Genomic DNA, 18,878 nt, shown 5'->3' on the forward strand with positions numbered 1-18,878 from the left:
GATTGGCAAAGAAGAAGTTAAACTGTCACTATTTGCAGATGACATGATACTGTACATAAAAAACCCTAAAGACTCCACCCCAGAACTACTAGAACTGATATCGGAATACAGCAAAGTTGCAGGATACAAAATCAACACACAGAAATCTGTGGCTTTCCTATATACCAACAATGAACCAACAGAAAGAGAAATCAGGAAAACAACCCCATTCACAATTGCATCAAAAAAAATAAAATACCTAAGAAAAAACCTAACCAAAGAAGTGAAAGACTTATATTCTGAAAACTACAAGTCACTCTTAAAAGAAATTAAAGGGGACACTAACAGATGGAAACGCATCCCATGCTCATGGCTAGGAAGAATTAATATCGTCAAAATGGCCATCCTGCCCAAAGCAATATACAGATTTGATGCAATCCCTATGAAACTACCAGCAACATTCTTCAATGAACTGGAACAAATAATTCGAAAATTCATATGGAAACACCAAAGACCCCGAATAGCCAAAGCAATCCTGAGAAAGAAGAATAAAGTAGGGGGGATCTCACTCCCCAACTTCAAGCTCTATTATAAAGCCATAGTAATCAAGACAATTTGGTACTGGCACAAGAACAGAGCCACAGACCAATGGAACAGACTAGACAATCCAGACATTAACCCAGACATATATGGTCAATTAACATTTGATAAAGGAGCCATGGACATACAATGGTGAAATGACAGTCTCTTCAACAGATGGTGCTGGCAAAACTGGACAGCTACATGTAGGAGAATGAATCTGGACCATTGTCTAACCCCATATACAAAAGTAAACTCAAAATGGATCAAAGACCTGAATGTAAGTCACGAAACCATTAAACTCTTGGAAGAAAACATAGGCAAAAACCTCTTAGACATAAACATGAGTGACCTCTTCTTGAACATATCTCCCCGGGCAAGGAAAACAACAGCAAAAATGAACAAGTGGGACTATATTAAGCTGAAAAGCTTCTGTACAGCAAAAGACACCATCAATAGAACAAAAAGGAACCCTACAGTATGGGAGAATATATTTGAAAATGACACATCCAATAAAGGCTTGACGTCCAGAATATATAAAGAGCTCACACACCTCAACAAACAAAAAACAAATAACCCAATTAAAAAATGGGCACAGGAACTGAACAGACAGTTCTCCAAAAAAGAAATACAGATGGCCAACAGACACATGAAAAGATGCTCCACATCGCTAATTATCAGAGAAATCCAAATTAAAACTACAATGAGGTATCACCTCACACCAGTAAGGATGGCTGCCATCCAAAAGACAAACAACAACAAATGTTGGCGAGGCTGTGGAGAAAGGGGAACCCTCCTACACTGCTGGTGGGAATGTAAACTTGTTCAACCATTGTGGAAAGCATTATGGAGGTACATCAAAATGCTCAAAACAGACATACCATTTGACCCAGGAATTGCACTCCTAGGAATTTACCCTAAGAATGCAGCAATCAAGTATGAGAAAGACCAATGTACCCCTATGTTTATAGCAGCACTATTTACAATAGCCAAGAATTGGAAGCAACCTAAATGTCCACCGATAGATGAATGGATAAAGAAGATATGGTACATATACACAATGGAATACTACTCAGCCATAAGAAAAGGGCAAATCCAACCATTTGCAGCAACATGGATGGAGCTGGAGGGTATTATGCTCAGTGAAACAAGCCAAGCAGAGAAAGAGAAATACCAAATGATTTCACTCATCTGTGGAATATAAGAACAAAGGAAAAACTGAAGGAACAATACAGCAACAGAATCACAGAACTCAAGAATGGACTAACAGGTACAAAAGGGAAAGGGACTGGGGAGGATGGGAGGGTAGGGAGGGATAAGGGCGGGCAGAAAAAGAGGGGTATTAAGATTAGCATCCATAGCAGGGTGGGAGAAAGGGGAGGACTGTACAACACAGAGAAGACAAGTAGTGATTCTACAACAGTTTGCTACGCTGATGGACAGTGACTGTAAAGGAGTATATAGGGGGGACCTGGTATAGGGGAGAGCCTAGTAAACAAAGTATTCGTCATGTAAGTGTAGATTAATGATTAAAAAAAAAAAAAAAGCAGTTCCTATGTGGTGACCTCTAATGAGTTCTACACAATGATATAAAGGGCATATAAAAGTGTAGGCAAAGGGTCTGTTTGTGTTTATATAGAGGATCAAAGCCTAATTGGGCTACCCCGAAAATGAACTAAGATATGATATGAAAAAGAACTTCCAACATCAGCACTCTCGGGAAGACTCATGACAGAAGATGATCAGCAAAAAAAAAAAAAAACTCCAACAAAGATCCACACACTGCCACAGGTGTAGATGCACTCATCCCACCAGCTCCTGGACTTGCCATGGGAATGATGTAGGAGATATCTAAGCTGGCCTGTGCATACAGTAAAACAAAAAATTGGACTGGATCTATACTGTTGGAACTCAACCAAGAATTAGGAGAAGTGCAAATTTTAGCACTCCAAAATCTTACAACCACAGACTATTTATTGTTAAAAGAAAATATGGGATATGAACAGTCCCCAGGAATGGGTTGTTCTAGTTTATCCGAATTCTCTCAGACTGTTTAAGTTCAGTCGGACAATATCCACCATATCATAGATAAGTTTTCACAAATGCCTAAGGTGCCTAACTGGTTTTCTTGGTTTCACTGGAGATGGCTGGTAATTACAGGTATGCTTTGGTTAGGTAACTATATTCCTATTATGTTAATGTGTGTGCACAATTTAATTAGTAGTTTAAAACCTATCCATGCTGAAGTTACTCTACAAGAAGATATGTCAAAGAAATAATCAATCTTCCCAGGTTTTCTTCTGCCTTCTATAGCTTTTATTCTTCCTACCTAATCACAACCTTTAAATAGAACTCGTGCCACATGTCGAATTTAACGAGTATCATAATTCTTCCAAGTGGTAAAGACACCTCAAGACAAATGCTGGGCATAGAAGCCACAGGGCATAAATATGCAAAGAAGTAAAAAGCTAACCTTTTCAAACAATAAGGCTTCTCTCTCACTTACCAACTTAACATTTCCCTGTATTGCCCCGGAAGATGACTGGTTAGCCAGAGACGGGTAAGATTCCTCAAGGGAGGAACAACCTAAGACAGGCACAGTCGCAGGGGGCCATCTGGTGAGAAAATGGGGAGCAGCAGAGGTGAGGCTTAGAACCTCCCCCTCATGTTCTGAGAGAAATCTTCTGCATACATGGATGTTTATTGCCCTCGTCTAGCTCGGATTAACACATAGTCTACAGGCACACACCTGATCATCTACATTTGCTCTCTTACAACACTAAACTCTGTCTTCTACCTTTATCTCGTATCTACCTAACACTTCAGCATTTTATTAAAAATAATAATAATAGAGAAATGTGGTATCCACATATAAATCAATTTTAAAAATCAAATGAATATTCATATTTGAACTGTGTATAGTTCATAATGCATGAACAAAACCGAAAGCTTCTGTGATGATTGCCCTTGCACTGTTCACCATGTAACTTATTCACTATGTAAGAATTTGTACTCCATGTAAGAATTTGTTCGTTATGCATCAGAAGATTGGAGACTGACGAAAATTAGGCTTGGGGTGGATTAATGATTGTGCATTGAGTATTGACCCCCCATACAGAAACTTATTGTGGTTAACAACTATTTGATCAATAAATATGAGAGATGCCCTCACAAAGTATATATATATAAACACACTTCCAATTGTAAAGTAAATAAGTAACCGGGATGTAATGTATAGCATAAGGAATATAGTCAAAATATTGTAACAACTTGGTATGGTGATAGCTGGTACCTAGAATTATCATGTATATAAATGTTGAATCACTGTGTTGTACACCTGAAACTGATGTAATGTAATACTGTTGTCAACTACCCTTCAATAAAAAAAAAAAAATAAATAAAAATAAATAAAATAAAATAAAAGTCGTAAAGGAACACAGGTTTAACAGGGGGACAAAACTGTCCAGGCACACTCAGCCCAGAAGGATGGGAATATTAAGGAACTTCAGGTGCCCTAAACCCCAGGTGGCAATGCAGCTCCAAACCCCCTCATGGCAATAAGCAGCCTGCATTCATTCCCACTACGGGCACGGCAAGCAAACCGGCTGACCCACCATTGCTGCAGAACATCCAGGGAGCAGCTCTGCCCACAGCAACCAGACAGAGGCTTCTCCCTGCACGCGACTAATGGGCCCAGACCCAGAGGCTGCCCCCTGCATGCGGTTGACCAGTAGAGACAGCAGAGACCAACGCAGAGTCGGAAAGACACAAAGGGGCTTTGTTCTCATGGCGAACATGCACTGCTCGCTTGCAACCCCCGCTAGTGCCCTAAGCCATCCTGAGTGCCACCTGCCCACAGCATCTCAGGGAATTAACCCAGAGGCTGCCCCCTGTGTGCAGTTGACTGGCACAGACAGTGGAGATCGGTTCAGAGTCTGGAAACCAAGAGGGGGCTCTGTTCTCGCGGCGAACACACGCTGCTTGCCTGCAACCCCTGTCACTGACGTAGGCCATCTAGAGGGCTTCCCTGCCCATGGTAGCTAAGGGGATTAATCCAGAGGCTGCTCCCTGGGTGCAGTTGCCCAGCACAGGCAGTGGAGACTGGCGCAGAGGCTAGGAAGCACAAAGGGGCTCTGTTCTCATGGCAGAAGCACAGAGCCGGTCTCCTGCGAACCCCACCAGTGCCCTAGGTCATCCCGAGGGCCACCCCGCCCATGGACACTCAAGGGATTAAATAAAACAAAACGTTGGAGAGGATTCTCAAGATAGTGGTGTGAGTAGGGTGGTGAAATTCTCCTCCCAAAACCATATATATGTTGAAAATACAGCAAATACAACTATTTCTAAAAGAGTGACCTGGTGATACAGTATACCAGCCAGGTTATAGGGAGTGGAGACAGGCAAGGTGAGAAGCAAGCAGGAAAGGACTTTGCTTTCCCAGCTGACACATGCGCCACCTGCCAGTGATCACTTCTATCACCATGAAAAGGCAGAAGAACTTTGTTAAGTCCAAAATCCCTCAAACACCAGAGACAGGGCCTGGTGAGACCGAATCACCAATCATCCTGAAAAAAAATTCAAAATAAAAGGCATAAGCATGCTGATGGAGCAACAGAGAAATATGCAAGAGGTAAGGGATGAATTACGGAGGGAGATAATAGAAATGAAACAAACCATGGAAGGATTTAAGAGCAGAGTGAATGAGGTGGAAGAGACTGTTAATGGAATAGAAATCAGAGAACAGGAATACAGAGAAGCTGAGGCAGGGGGAGAAAAAAGGATCTCTAGGAATGAAAGAATATGAAGAGAACTGTGTGACCAATTGGAAAGAACAATATTCACATTATAGGGGTAATAGAAGAAGAAGAGAGAGAAAAAGGGATAGAAAAATTGTCTTTGAAGAAATAATTGCTGAAAACTTCCCCAAGATGGGGAAGGAAATAGTCTCATAGGCCATGGAGGTCTACAGAACTCCAAACACAAGGGATCCAAGGAGGACAACACCAAGATATTTAATAATTAAAATGGCAAGATCAAAGACAAGGACAGAGTTTTAAGAGAAGCCAGAGAGAGAAAAAAGATCACCTACAAAGGAAAACCATCAGGCTGTCATCAGACTTCTCAACAGATACCTTACAGGCCAGAGGGAATGGCATGATATATTCAATGCAATGAAACAGAAGGGCCTCAAACCAAGAATACTGTATCCAGGAAGATTATCATTTAAATTTAAAGGAGGGGTGAAACAATTTCCAGATAAGCAAAATTTGAGGGAATTAACCTCCCACAAACCATCTCTACAATGTATTTTAAAGGGACTACTCTGGATGGAAGTATGCCTAAGGCTAAAGAGCTGTCACCAGAGAATATACAAGCACAGCAAAGAAAGTAGACCAACCAAATACTTACCAATGAAAAATAAAATCACCAATCCACAAAATCCATCAAGGGAAACACAAAGAGTAAAGAATAAAACACCTAACATATAAAGAGTGGAGGAGGAAGAAGAAGAAAATAGAGAAATAAGGAATTATAAGACTGTGTTTATAATAGCATAATAAGTGAGTTAACTTAGATGGTTAGATAGAAAAGAAGCTGCCCTTGAACCTTTGGTAACCACAAATCCAAAGCCTGCAATGGCAATAAGTACATATCTATAGATAATCACCCTAAATGTCAATGGACTGAATGCACCAATCAAAAGACACAGAGTTGCAGAATGGACAAAAAAGGAAGGCCCATCTACATGCTGCCTACAAGAGACTCACTTCAAACCCAAAGACACACACAGACTAAAAGTGAAGGGATGGAAAAAGGTACTTCATGCAAACAATAGGGAGAAAAAAGCAGGTGTTGCAGTACTTGTATCAGAAAAAATAGACTTCAAAACAAAGAAAGTAACAAGAGGCAAAGAAAGACATTTTATAATGATAAAGGGGTGAGTCCAACAAGAGGATAAAACCATTATAAATAGCTATGCACCCAACACAGGAGCAGCTAAATAGGTGAAACAAATACTAACAGAATTAAAGGAGGAAATAGAATGCAATGCATTCATTTTAGGAGACTTCAACACACCATTCACTCCAAAGGACAGATCAATCAGACAGAAAACAAACAAGAACACAGAGGCACTGAACAACACATTAGAACAGATGGACCTAACAGACATCTACAGAACTCTACACCACAAAGTAGCAGGATACACATTCTTCTCAGGTGCACATGGAACGTTTTCCAAAATGGACCACATACTAGGCCACAAAAAGAGCCTCAGTAAATTCAAAAAGATTGAAATTGTACCAACCAACTTCTCAGATCACAAAGGTATAAAACTAGAAATAAATTGTACAAAGAAAGCAAAAAGGCCAACAAACAAATGGAGGCTTAACAACATGCTACTAAATAATCAATGGATCAATGACCAAATTAAAAGAGTAATCAAAGGGAGCCACGATGGCGGCGTGAGTAGGGTAGTGGAAATCCCTCCCAAAACCATATATGTTTTTGAAAATACAACAAATGCAACTATTCCTAAAAGAGAGACCAGTGGATACAGTACAACAGCCAGACTACATCTACATCTGTGAGAACTCAGCATCTCACGAAGGAGGTAAAATACAAGCCACGGCCCAGCAGGATCTGAGTGCTCCCCCACCCAGCTTCCCGGTGGGAGGAAAGGAGTCAGAGAGGGGAGGGAGTGAAAGCCCAGGACTACTAAACAACCAGCTCTAGTAATCCACACCAGGAGCACAGACACACAGTGCACAGTGTGCTGGATATTAGAGAAACAGAAAAGCAAAATCTACAGCAGGTCCCTGCAGCTGGCTCCTCTGGGATGAAAGAAAAGCGAATATTTTTTGAAAGTCTTAAAGGGACAGGGACCCCACAGCTGGACGGAAGTGTCCCGGCACACTCAGCCCAGCAGCTGGGAGTCCCGGGGAACTCCAGGCGCCCTAACCCCCTGGAGGCAGCGCAGCTCTGAAGCCCCTCACAGCAATAAGCAGCCTGCCAGTCATTCCACCAGCTGGTGGGGCCCCTGACACAGCAACCCAGTAGCCTTAGAGCAGCAGCCATGGAGCAGCCCAGGAGTGGGTGCATGGGCTGGTGGTAGCAGTGGCCAAGCAGCCAGGGAGTGGGTGCGTGGGCCAGTGGCAGTGGCAGTGTAGCAGTTGGGGAGCGGCTGTGTGTGCCCCTGGTGGTGGTGGAGCGGCCCCAGAGTGGCCGCGTCCCCAGCAGCTGCCCAGAATCTCCTCCCGTCATGCAGCTGCCCACGCCATACCCAAAGGCCACTGCCAGTGCACAGCTGCCTGGCGCAGGCAGAAGAAACCAGGGCAAAGTGCGAAGGGGCACTGCTCTCACAGGAGAACACACCCAGCGCATCTGCTACTCCCCACAGGGCTCTGCGCTACTGTGACAGTGACTCCGCCCACAGCAGCTTAGGGGATTAACCAGGAGGCTGCGTAGGAGTGCAGGTAACCCACACAGGCAGCAGAAAAGGGCAAGGTGACCAACAAACAGGAAAGGACTTTGTTCTCCCAGCTGACACACGTGCTACCTACCTACAGCTACTTCTATCACCAGGAAAAGGCAGAATAATTTCGTCCAGTCCAGAATTACCCAGACAACCCCAGAAAGAGGGCCTGGGGAGATAGATTTAACCAATCTTCCTGAAAAAGAATTCAAAATAAAGGTCATAACCATGCTGATGGACCTGAGGAGAAATATGCAAGAGCTAAAGGGTCAAGTTAGGAGGGAGGGAGAATACAAAAATAAAACAATCTCTGGAAGGACTTAAGAGAAGACTGGATGAGGTGCAAGAGGCCATTAATGGAATAGAAATCAGAGAACAGGAACACAGAGAAGCTGAGGCAGAGAGAGATAAAAGGATCTCCAGGAATGAAAGAATATTAAGAGAACTGTGTGACAATCCAAACAGAACAATATTCACATTATAGGGGTACCAGTAGAAGAAGAAGAGAGAAAAAGGGATAGAACGTGTCTTTGAAGAAATAATTACTGAAAACTTCCCTAGACTTGGGGAGGAAATAGTCTCTCAGACCATGGAGGCCCACAGAACTCCCAACACAAGGGACCCAAGGAGGACAACACCAAGACATATAATAATTAAAATGGCAAAGATCAAAGACAAGGACAGAGTATTAAAGGCAGCCAGAGAGAGAAAAAAGATCACCTACAAAGAAAAACCCATCAGGCCATCATCAGACTTCTCAACAGAAACCTCACAGGCCAGAAGAGAATGGCATGATATATTTAATGCAATGAAACAGAAGGGCCTCAAACCAAGAATACAGTATCCAGCACGATTATCATTTAAATATGAAGGAGGGATTAAACAATTCCCAGACAAACAAAAGTTGAGGGAATTTGCCTCCCACACAAACCACCTCTACAGGATATTTTAAAAGGACTGCTCTAGATGGAAGCACTCCTAAGGCTAAATCGATGTCAACAGAGAAAATAAAATCACACCAAAGAAAGCAGACCAACCAAATATACTAACTAAAGGCAAAAAATAAAATCAACTACTCACAAAAGCAGTCAAAGGAAACACAGAAAGTACAGAATAAAACACCTAACATATAAAGAATAGAGGAGGAGGAATAGAAGGGAGAGAAATAAAGAATCATCAGACTGTGTTTATAATAGCTTAATAAGAGAGCTAAGTTAGACAGTTAAATAGTAAAGAAGCTACCCTTGAACCTTTGGTAACCATGAATCTAAAGCCTGAAATGGCAATAAGTACATATCTTTCAATAATCACCCTAAATGTAAATGGACTGAATGCACCAATCCAAAGACACAGAGTAATAGAATGGATAAAAAAGCAATACCCATCTATATGATGCTTACAAGAGACTCACCTCAAACCCAAAGACATACACAGACTAAAAGTCAAGGGATAGAAAAAAGATATTTCCTGCAAACAATAGGGAGACAAAAGCAGGTGTTGCAGTACTTGTATCAGACAAAATAGACTTCAAAACAAAGAAAGTAACAATAGATAAAGAAGGACATTATATAATGATAAAGGGGTCAGTCCAACAAGAGGATATAACCATTATAAATATATATGCACCCAATAGAGGAGCACCAACATATGTGAAACAAATACTAACAGAATTAAAGGAGGAAATAGAATGCAATGCATTTATTTTAGGAGACTTCAACACACCACTCACTCCAAACGACAGATCCACCAGACAGAAAATAAGTAAGGACACAGAGGCATTGAACAACACACTAGAACAGATGGACCTAACAGACATCTACAGAACTCTGCACCAAAAAGCAGAAGGATACACATTCTTCTAAAGTGCACATGGAACATTTTCCAGAATAGATCACATACTAGGCCACAAAAAAAGCCTCAGTAAATTAAAAACAATTGAAATTGTACCAACCAACTTCTCAGATCACAAAGGCATAAAACTAGAAATAAATTGTAGAAAGAAAGCAAAAAGGCTCACAAACACATGGCGGGTTAACAACATGCTCCTAAATAAGCAATGGAATGACCAAATTAAAACAGAGATCAAGCAATATATGGAGACAAATGACAAAAACAGCAGAAAGCCCAAACTTCTGTGGGATGCAGTGAAAGCAGTTCTAGGAGGAAAGTATACAGCAATCCAGGCCTACTTAAAGAAGGAAGGACAATCCCAAATGAATAGTCTAAAATCACAATTATTGAAACTGGAAAAAGAAAAACAAATGAGGCCTAAAGTCAGCAGAAGAAGGGACAGAATAAAGATCAGAAGAACTAAGAAAAATTGAGAATAATAAAACAATAGAAAAAAAATCAATGAAACCAAGAGCTGGTTCTTTGAAAAAATAAACAAAATAGATAAGCCCCTAGCTGGACTTATTAAGAGAAAAAGAGAATCAACACACATCAACAGAATCAGAAACGAGAAAGGAAAAATCACGACGGACCCCACTGAAATACAAAGAATTATTAGAGAATACTATGAAAATCTATATGCTAACAAGCTGAAAAACCTAGAAGAAATAGACAACTTCCTAGAAAATTACAACCTACCAAGACTGACCAAGGAAGAAACAGAAAATCTAAACTGACCAATTACCAGCAAAGAAATTGAATTGGTAATCATAAAACTACCCAAGAACAAAAGCCCTGAACCACTTGGATTCACTGCTGAATTTTATCAGACACATAGAGAAGACATAATACCCATTCTCCTTAAAGTGTTCCAAAAAATAGAAGAGGAGGGAATACTCCCAAACATTCTATGAAGCCAACATCACCCTAATACCAAAACCAGGCAAAGATCCCACCAAAACAGAAAATTACAGACCAATATTCCTGATGAACGTAGATGCAAAAATACTCAAAAAAATATATGCAAACCGAATTCAAAAATACATCAAAAGGATCATACACCATGACCAAGTGGGATTCATCCCAGGGATGCAAGGATGGTACAACATTCGAAAATCCATCAACATCATCCACCCCATCAACAAAAAAGAAGGACAGAAACCGCATGATCATTCCCATAGATGCTGAAAAAGCATTCGACAAAATTCAACATCCATTCATGATAAAATCTCTCAACAAAATGGATATACAGTGCAAGTACCTCAACCTAATAAAGGCCATATATGACAAACCCACAGCCAACATCATACTTAACAGCAAGAAGCTGAAAGCTTTTCCTCTAATATTGGGAACAAGACATGGATGCCCACACTCCCCACTGTTATTCAACATAGTACTGGAGGTCCTAGCCACGGCAATCAGACAACACAAAGAAATACAAGGCATCCAGATTGGTAAAGAAGAAGACAGACTGTCACTATTTGCAGATGACATGATATTGTACATAAAAAACCCTAAAGAATCCACCCCAAAACTACTACAACTAATATCTGAATTCAGCAAAGTTGCAGTATACAAAATTAATACTCAGATATCTGTTGCCTTCCTATATGCTAACAATGAACTAGCAGAAAGAGAAATCAGGAAAACAATTCCATTCACAATTGCATCAAAAAGAATAAACTACCTAGGAATAAATCTAACCAAGGAAGTGAAAGACCAATACTCTGAAAACTACAAGACACTCTAAGAGAAATTAAAGAGGTCACTAACAACTGTAAATTCATCCCATGCTCTTGGGTACGAAGAATTAATACTGTCAAAATGGACATCCTTCCTAAAGTAATCTACAGATTCATTGCAATCCCTATCAAAATTCCAACAATATTCTTCAATGAACTGGAACAAATATTTTAAAATTCATAAGAAACCGCAAAAGACCCCAAATAGCCAAAGCAATCCTGAGGAGGAAGAATAAAGCAGGGGGCATCTTGCTTCCCAACTTCAAGCTCTACTACAAAGCCACAGTAATCAAGACAATTTGGTACTGGCACAAGAATAGAGTCATAGACCAGTGGAGCAGAATAGAGAGTCCAGATATTAACCCAAACATATATGGTCAATTAATGGATGATAAAGGAGCTATGGGTATACAATGGGGAAATGACAGCCTCTTCAACAGCTGGTGTTGGCAAAACTGGACAGCTACATGCCAGAGAATGAAACTGGATTACTGCCTAACTCCATACACAAAAGTAAATTCAAAATGGATCAAAGACCTGAATGTAAGTCATTAGGCCATTGAACTCTTAGAAGAAAACAAGGAAAACTCCCTTGGACATAAACATGAGCAACTTCTTTATGAACATATCTCCCCGGGCAAGAGAAACAAAAGCAAAAACGAACAGGTGGGACTATATCAAGCTGAAAAGCTTCTGTACAGCAAAGGACACCATCAATGGAAAAAAAAAGACATCCTACAGTATGGGAGAAAATATTCATAAATGACATATCCAATAAGGGGTTGACATCCAAAATATATAAAGAGCTCGCGTACCTCTACAAAAAAAAAGCAAATAATCCAATTAAAAAATGGGCAGAGGATCTGAACAGATACTTCTCCAAAGAAAAAGTTCAGGTGGCCAACAGGCACATGAAAAGATATTCCACATCGCTAATCATCAGAGAAATGAAAATTAAAACCAATATGAGATGTCAGCTCATGCCAGCTAGGATGGCCACCATCCAAAAGACAAACAACAAATGTTGGCGAGGATGTGGAGAAAGGGGATTCTTTCTACACTGCTGGTGGGACTGTAAATTAGTTCAACTATTGTGGAAAACAGTATGGAGGTTCTTCAAAAAACTAAAAATTGAAATACCATTTGACCCAGGAAGTCCACTCCTTGAAATTTACTCTATAAGAATGCAGGAGCCCAGTTTGAAGAAGACATATGCTTCCCTATGTTTATCGCTGCACTATTTACAGTAGCCAAGAAATGGAAGCAATGTAAGTGTCCATCAGTAGATGAATGGATAAAGAAAATGTGGTACATACACACAATGGAGTATAATTCAGCCATAAGAAGAAAACAAATCCTACCATTTGCAACAACATGGATGGAGCTAGAGGGTATTATGCTCAGTGAAATAAGCCGGGTGGAAAAAGACAAGTATCAAATGATTTCACTCATCTGTGGAGTATAAGAACAAAGCAAAAACTGAAGGAACAAAACAGCAGCAGACTCACAGAACCCAAGAATGGACTAACATTTACCAAAGGGAAAGAGACTGAGGAGGATAGGTGGGAAGGGAGGGATAAGGGGAATAAGGGGCAGTAAGGTTAGCACACATAATGCTGAGGGGGCATAGGGAAGGCAGTATAACACAGAGAAGACAAGTAATGACTCTATAGCATCTTACTACGCTGATGGACAGTGACTGTAATAGAATATGCACTGGGGACTTGATAATGGGGGGATCTAGTAACCACAATGTTGCTCATGTAATTGCATATTAATGATACCAGAAAAACAGAAAAACAAAACACAAAATATTGGGAACTCACCCAAGTTTAGAAACTAAAAGAATACCATAGTTTTATTTTAGTAACATTTACTTACGAATAATACCATGAAAAAAACATAATTTATGAATAAAATTTGGCAATCAATTAGTAATAAACATAAGAAAATAGTAAATCCATGCCTTGAGCAAGCATGTTTTATATCTAGTATTTCTTATATATTTGTGATATATCATAAAGGGGTAACAACTATTTTCCTTGTTCAATGGTAAAATTTCCTTCACAATGTCACTGTATAAAGATGCTTTCTCCGCATTGCCAGATTGGTGGTAATGGTTGGGAGATAAATAAGTGGGTATTCTCTAGCTGTAGTCATTTTGAGGCCTGTACTCTTTGCAGTTAGCTAAATCACATGGCACAACCTCTATTTCCATAACTGTGAGTACAGTAAGATTACTAAGGATAGATTTTATCTAATATTAATTAACAAAGACCTCAGAACTTCACACAATTATATTCATGATTTGCATCACCTTCTAAGAGGTTTAAACCATTTCCTATATGGCCATTAATATTGTGTAAGTGAAACCAAAAATTGAGGAAGTTAAATGAATTGCTTTATATATCAAAATTAAAACTAATAAATTGGATCCAAGAATCATGTTTCCATTTGTTTTCATACTCTTCTATCTCTGAAGATGACTGTAATCACATATGTGATTATATATATATGTATATACATACATTCGAATATATATATGTGAAAATACATATGTGTAAAAATACTACACACACACACTGGAACACAGATATAAGATACATTTAGTTACATCTAAACAAACTGATGTACCTATAAAAATGCAATGACTAACCTGGTGTTATTACTACTCCGTTTCCATTGACCACAGGCCTCTCTTCCTCTTCCTCCTCAGGAGGCTCTGTACTCGCTTTCTCCATGTTGCTCACTGATTTATTCCTCTTCCGTTTTCCTTCAGCACTTGGAGTGGCTCCGGGAAGTATCTGGTCTGTTACATTTAATAATAATGGTGCTGGCTCAGCTGGAGGCTTCGGGGTACCGTAGTAATTGTCTGCAAGTGATATCAAAACACTATGGAGTTAAATATTTCTCCTACTGTGTGCAAAATCAGAAAATAATGGAAATTATTGACAAATTTGTATCTTATTATATATGTAACATTTTATACATACGTATAGTTTTGTATCCTTTTTTGTTTTTATTTATATATTTATTTGTTCTTATAAGTTGTATTGGGCTTTAACACTTAAGATATAGATCTATTTTCATTTCTCACCTGTATGCCAATCAAAATATAGTCTTATGTATTAGTCATATATAGTACATAATAATTTTTAAATTATTCAAAGCTTTTGGTAACAAGTCTTGACTATAACCTCTCTAAAATAATTAGGTCTGAATAAGGGTCCAGGTAATTTTTTTTTTAAACAAATCTCACACCATTCTGAAAGGCAAAGTACATGGCCCTTTTCTCCAGCTTTCAGTGGGCTCCGACTGCTGTCTTTGCTGTGCGCAGCATCCGGCCCAGAGCTGTATCTTCAGGCCAGCTCAGGGGTTCCCACGGCTCCTGACAGTGGGCCTGTGGCTCTAATCATTCTTCAGATTACCACAGCTCTTCTTCCTACAGCTTCATTATCTGAGCTATGGAATCATTTGTTTCTCCCATCAGTCTGTGGGACTTAAAGTAGGAGACTAATTCTTATTTCCCTCTGTCATAAGAAGCTGGTACATAGTAGGCATGGAATAGACGCTTACTAAGTGAACATCTTTATATAGGCAAGGCAAACATTTAAAGCAGCCGACATTTTGATTGGTGAAGAACACAGTGATGTTTTTAAAAATCGATGTCATATTTTTAGCACTGACTTCAAACCCATACTGGGTTTTCAGTTAATTGAATAAGTTATGCACTCATTTGCTACTCATTCATTAAAATCTTTATTTAGTACTAACTATGCACTCAGGCACTCCAGTATAGGTTTGAAAGAAAGTGATGAATATAATAAAATCTTTATCTTTAAGATTGCTCAACGGTCTAGTGCGGAAGACAGGCATATTTGACATTAAGTAGATGAGCATAACTGGAATTAAGATTAGGCACTGCAATCAGGGAGGCACAGAGGAGAAAACACACCTCACTAGCTACACAGGCCACTGAAGGCACACAGGGAAGAGTGTGCAGTGAGAGAAGCAACCTTCAGCCAGAAGTCATGGGTTCTGGACTTGGCTTTTCTACAAAACTACAACTCAGACAAGTTACCTAACCTCGGGAAGGTTCAATTTCTTCATCCATAAATTGGGAACAGCAGAACCTGTTATAGTCACCTATGCTCTGGGTCACAAACAACCAAAACCTGCTCTAGTTAAGTGAAACAGGACAGGATGTGCCGAAAAGAGATGAGAGGCTGGTTGTAAGAAGAGGCTGAAAAACATCAGGAAAATGGGCAGAAACAAAGGAGTCCGGTCGGGACACCCACGTTGCCTCTGCAGGCCCGGCGCCCTGCAAGCCCACTGGTTCCACAGCCACACGCACAGCCCCGGCTGCCGCTGCCTTGGTGGGAACGAGCCCCAGTTGCTCCTCAGGACCTCTGAGTCGCTCATTTCTGGGAAACCTCTCAGACAGGGTCATCTCAGTGGCTGAGCCGCGGGCCCACGAGAGCCTTGGAGCTGAGGCTGGGCGAGAGGACGGCTGCTCTCCTCTGACATCGGGAGAGGGACGTGCAGCCTCACCTTCCGCCCCCACCTCAGGGCTCTCCTCAGGCAGGAGGGCCTTGGGACGCTGGGCCCGCAGAAATGAAGAACGTCCACTGCACCTGCCCTCCTCCCTGGGTTGGTGTGCAGATGAAGTAAGAACGGATGCAGAACAGCTAACTATAAAATTATAGCGGTTTTAATGGCAGTGTAAACGTCACGCTGGCAGGGAGTAAGCGAATTTTCTGAAGGCCAGCTGTGCACCGAGGCTGTTGCTTATTATCATATTCACAGTTGTGAGGGTAATACAAGGAAAAAATTACCATGTAAAGTGGTTCTTACACATGTAGAACTTTTTTAGGAAGTCTGCAAAGCTGATGACATACATTTTCCTCAAGTTTACTTTCTAATTTGATTTAAGGCATTTGAAATGAATCAGACTTTTAAATGTACTGACCAAATTCTGAGTAAACACAATTGAGAGTTGCTCCCTAAAAATCTGTGATTTATTACCGTATTTCAGCATCCATGAGGACTAGCTCCAGTCTCAGTAACTGCTTTGCTTTCTATGGAATTTCAGTATTTACTTCTTATCTAATAAGCATAACATAAATCTAGGAAATAATCCTGCATTTCCCAGTAAATAATATAATTTTTAGCAATATTATAAAATCTTTAATTCCTTTAAGTATATAAAGTACTAAGAAAAATGGATCACACTTCAGTAGTTTTTTTTTCCAATTTGTCTTTTATAGTTTAAATCTCCCTGATGCAGAGAAATAACCTTTACTAATTGGAAATAAATGCATAGCTCAGGCTAAAAATAAATATTAAGTAACAGACCCTGTTGAATTTATATTGCTAAATAATTACAGCTATTGGCGTGTGATGTGATTATAAATTATATAGTGATATTCTATTTCTACAATTTGACTTATGAAAATAATACTTCAGATTAAATTTTAGATGAAAAACAGTATGAATCATTAGTTAAGATGTGGAGACTGTCTTTATTAGCAATAAAAACAGCAATTTAAAGGGGCACAGAAATAACCCGTTCAATTCCTATAGTAAAGAAATAGTATTTATGGAGAATCAGCTATTACTCCAAATCCCATACACAGAACAAGGAAACCAGAAATACCTAAATCCAGTTGGAGCATCAGCCAGGTAGTGAGGGAGGGAGCTAAGAAATTGAAATGATTTCCTGATGAAAGTGCATACAAATTCATATACTAAGGGTAAAATGTGCTTTTAGATTCCACATCAGCATGTTTTCACAAAAATAAATAGACTCTAAAACTATTTTTAATCATAATTTGGAAACACTGTCCATTAAGAATGAAGTGCCTCTGCAAAGTGCCAGCATTAAGTGAATCTAAAATCTCAAAATGCCAAAACAACATGTAATGTTTAACAGCACAGATCATGATGACATAAACCTGGCTTTGAATTCTGTGTCCCCTAGTCTGGCTGCCTCTTTATATCCTTAAATTGATTCAGTTAAAGTGGGAACAAGAGGCTGTAAGAGGACTACAGTCACAAAAGGCACCATAACAAGTACCGCTATTACAACCATCACCACCAACACAATTTTCTGAGCTGCATCCTGTAATGGGCATTTGACTTATGCACACTTCTATCAAATAGGGATCAGAATAACTCTTACCCCACAGTGCTGTTATAAAAATTAATAATAATGAGGGCATATATTGTGTGACGGGATCAGAATATGTCCTCAAGATATGGTGGCAGCCTTTGGCATTGATTCACCACAAAACAGCATGAAGTCATTCTGCGTCTGCAGTTACAGGAAAATGAAGGCTCTAAAATGAAACTATTTCCCAATAGTATACATGAAGTGGAAAACCTGTACCTGTTTGAATTAAGAACTTTTTCTCTTTCAAACTACTGTATTGCCTCTCCAGAGGAAAAAAAAGGTGATGCCATTTGCAGCCCGCCCAGAACTGACGCTAGAGGACTTCATCCAAAACCACACCAAGGAGCACAACACACACTCTCCTCAGGGAAAGGCAGTAATTGCTACCCCATCACAGCCCACTTTTCACTGGCTACAAAGAACGATGGATTCATTATCAGTTTCAAATAAGTTTAATACAAAATTTCACTAATTTTGTTGTCGAATAAGATAATAAAATGGTAATAATATATAAAATTGTTCACTTAGTTCTAGCATAATTAGGATGATCTATAAATTGACATAGTTCTTTTTTAAAATCAAGACCTGGAAAAAGAAGAGACAATTATTTGAGGCACTTGATTTATTCTTCAGTTTTTTAAGTGCAAGAATGGATTTTTTTTCATAAAGATACAGTTATGAAAGAATAAAAAAGGGTTTTGTATCCATTTCTGACATAAATGTGGGAAAGCTTTCAAAAAATTTGAGTAAAAAGAATAGCCTATAAAATGGCAGTAATTGGCTTTATAATATTTATAAAAATATTTAATAGTTGTGCATTTACACTGGACACTGTTATACTAATAATTAGCAAATGGAGAGGGACTAAAACAGATCATATCGTTTTCAACTAAACCTGCCTTGAGAGTCCCTGGAAAATCTACTCCATTGCCCACTGTTATGCGGACCCATTTCTAAGGCATCTTGAACAGATTAAAAATAGCTTGCTAAATAACTTTTCATGTACTACACATGAAGACTATCATGGAATTACTCCTCTGCT

General features: G+C 39.6%; 1 protein-coding gene across 5 annotated transcripts in view; it reads right to left on the minus strand.

Annotated features, from left to right (window-relative positions):
- MAGI2 (membrane associated guanylate kinase, WW and PDZ domain containing 2) overlaps positions 1 to 18,878 on the minus strand; it is a 1,519,032-nt gene that overhangs the window by 493,367 nt on the left and 1,006,787 nt on the right. For all 5 annotated transcript variants that reach the window (XM_057504444.1, XM_057504445.1, XM_057504443.1 and 2 more), the window contains one exon: positions 14,321 to 14,536. In XM_057504444.1, coding sequence (XP_057360427.1) covers positions 14,321 to 14,536 — 216 coding nt within the window. The remainder of the gene's footprint in view (positions 1 to 14,320; positions 14,537 to 18,878) is intronic.

The sequence above is a fragment of the Manis pentadactyla genome, chromosome 7, assembly GCF_030020395.1.
Source record: "Manis pentadactyla isolate mManPen7 chromosome 7, mManPen7.hap1, whole genome shotgun sequence".
NCBI lineage: Eukaryota > Metazoa > Chordata > Mammalia > Pholidota > Manidae > Manis > Manis pentadactyla.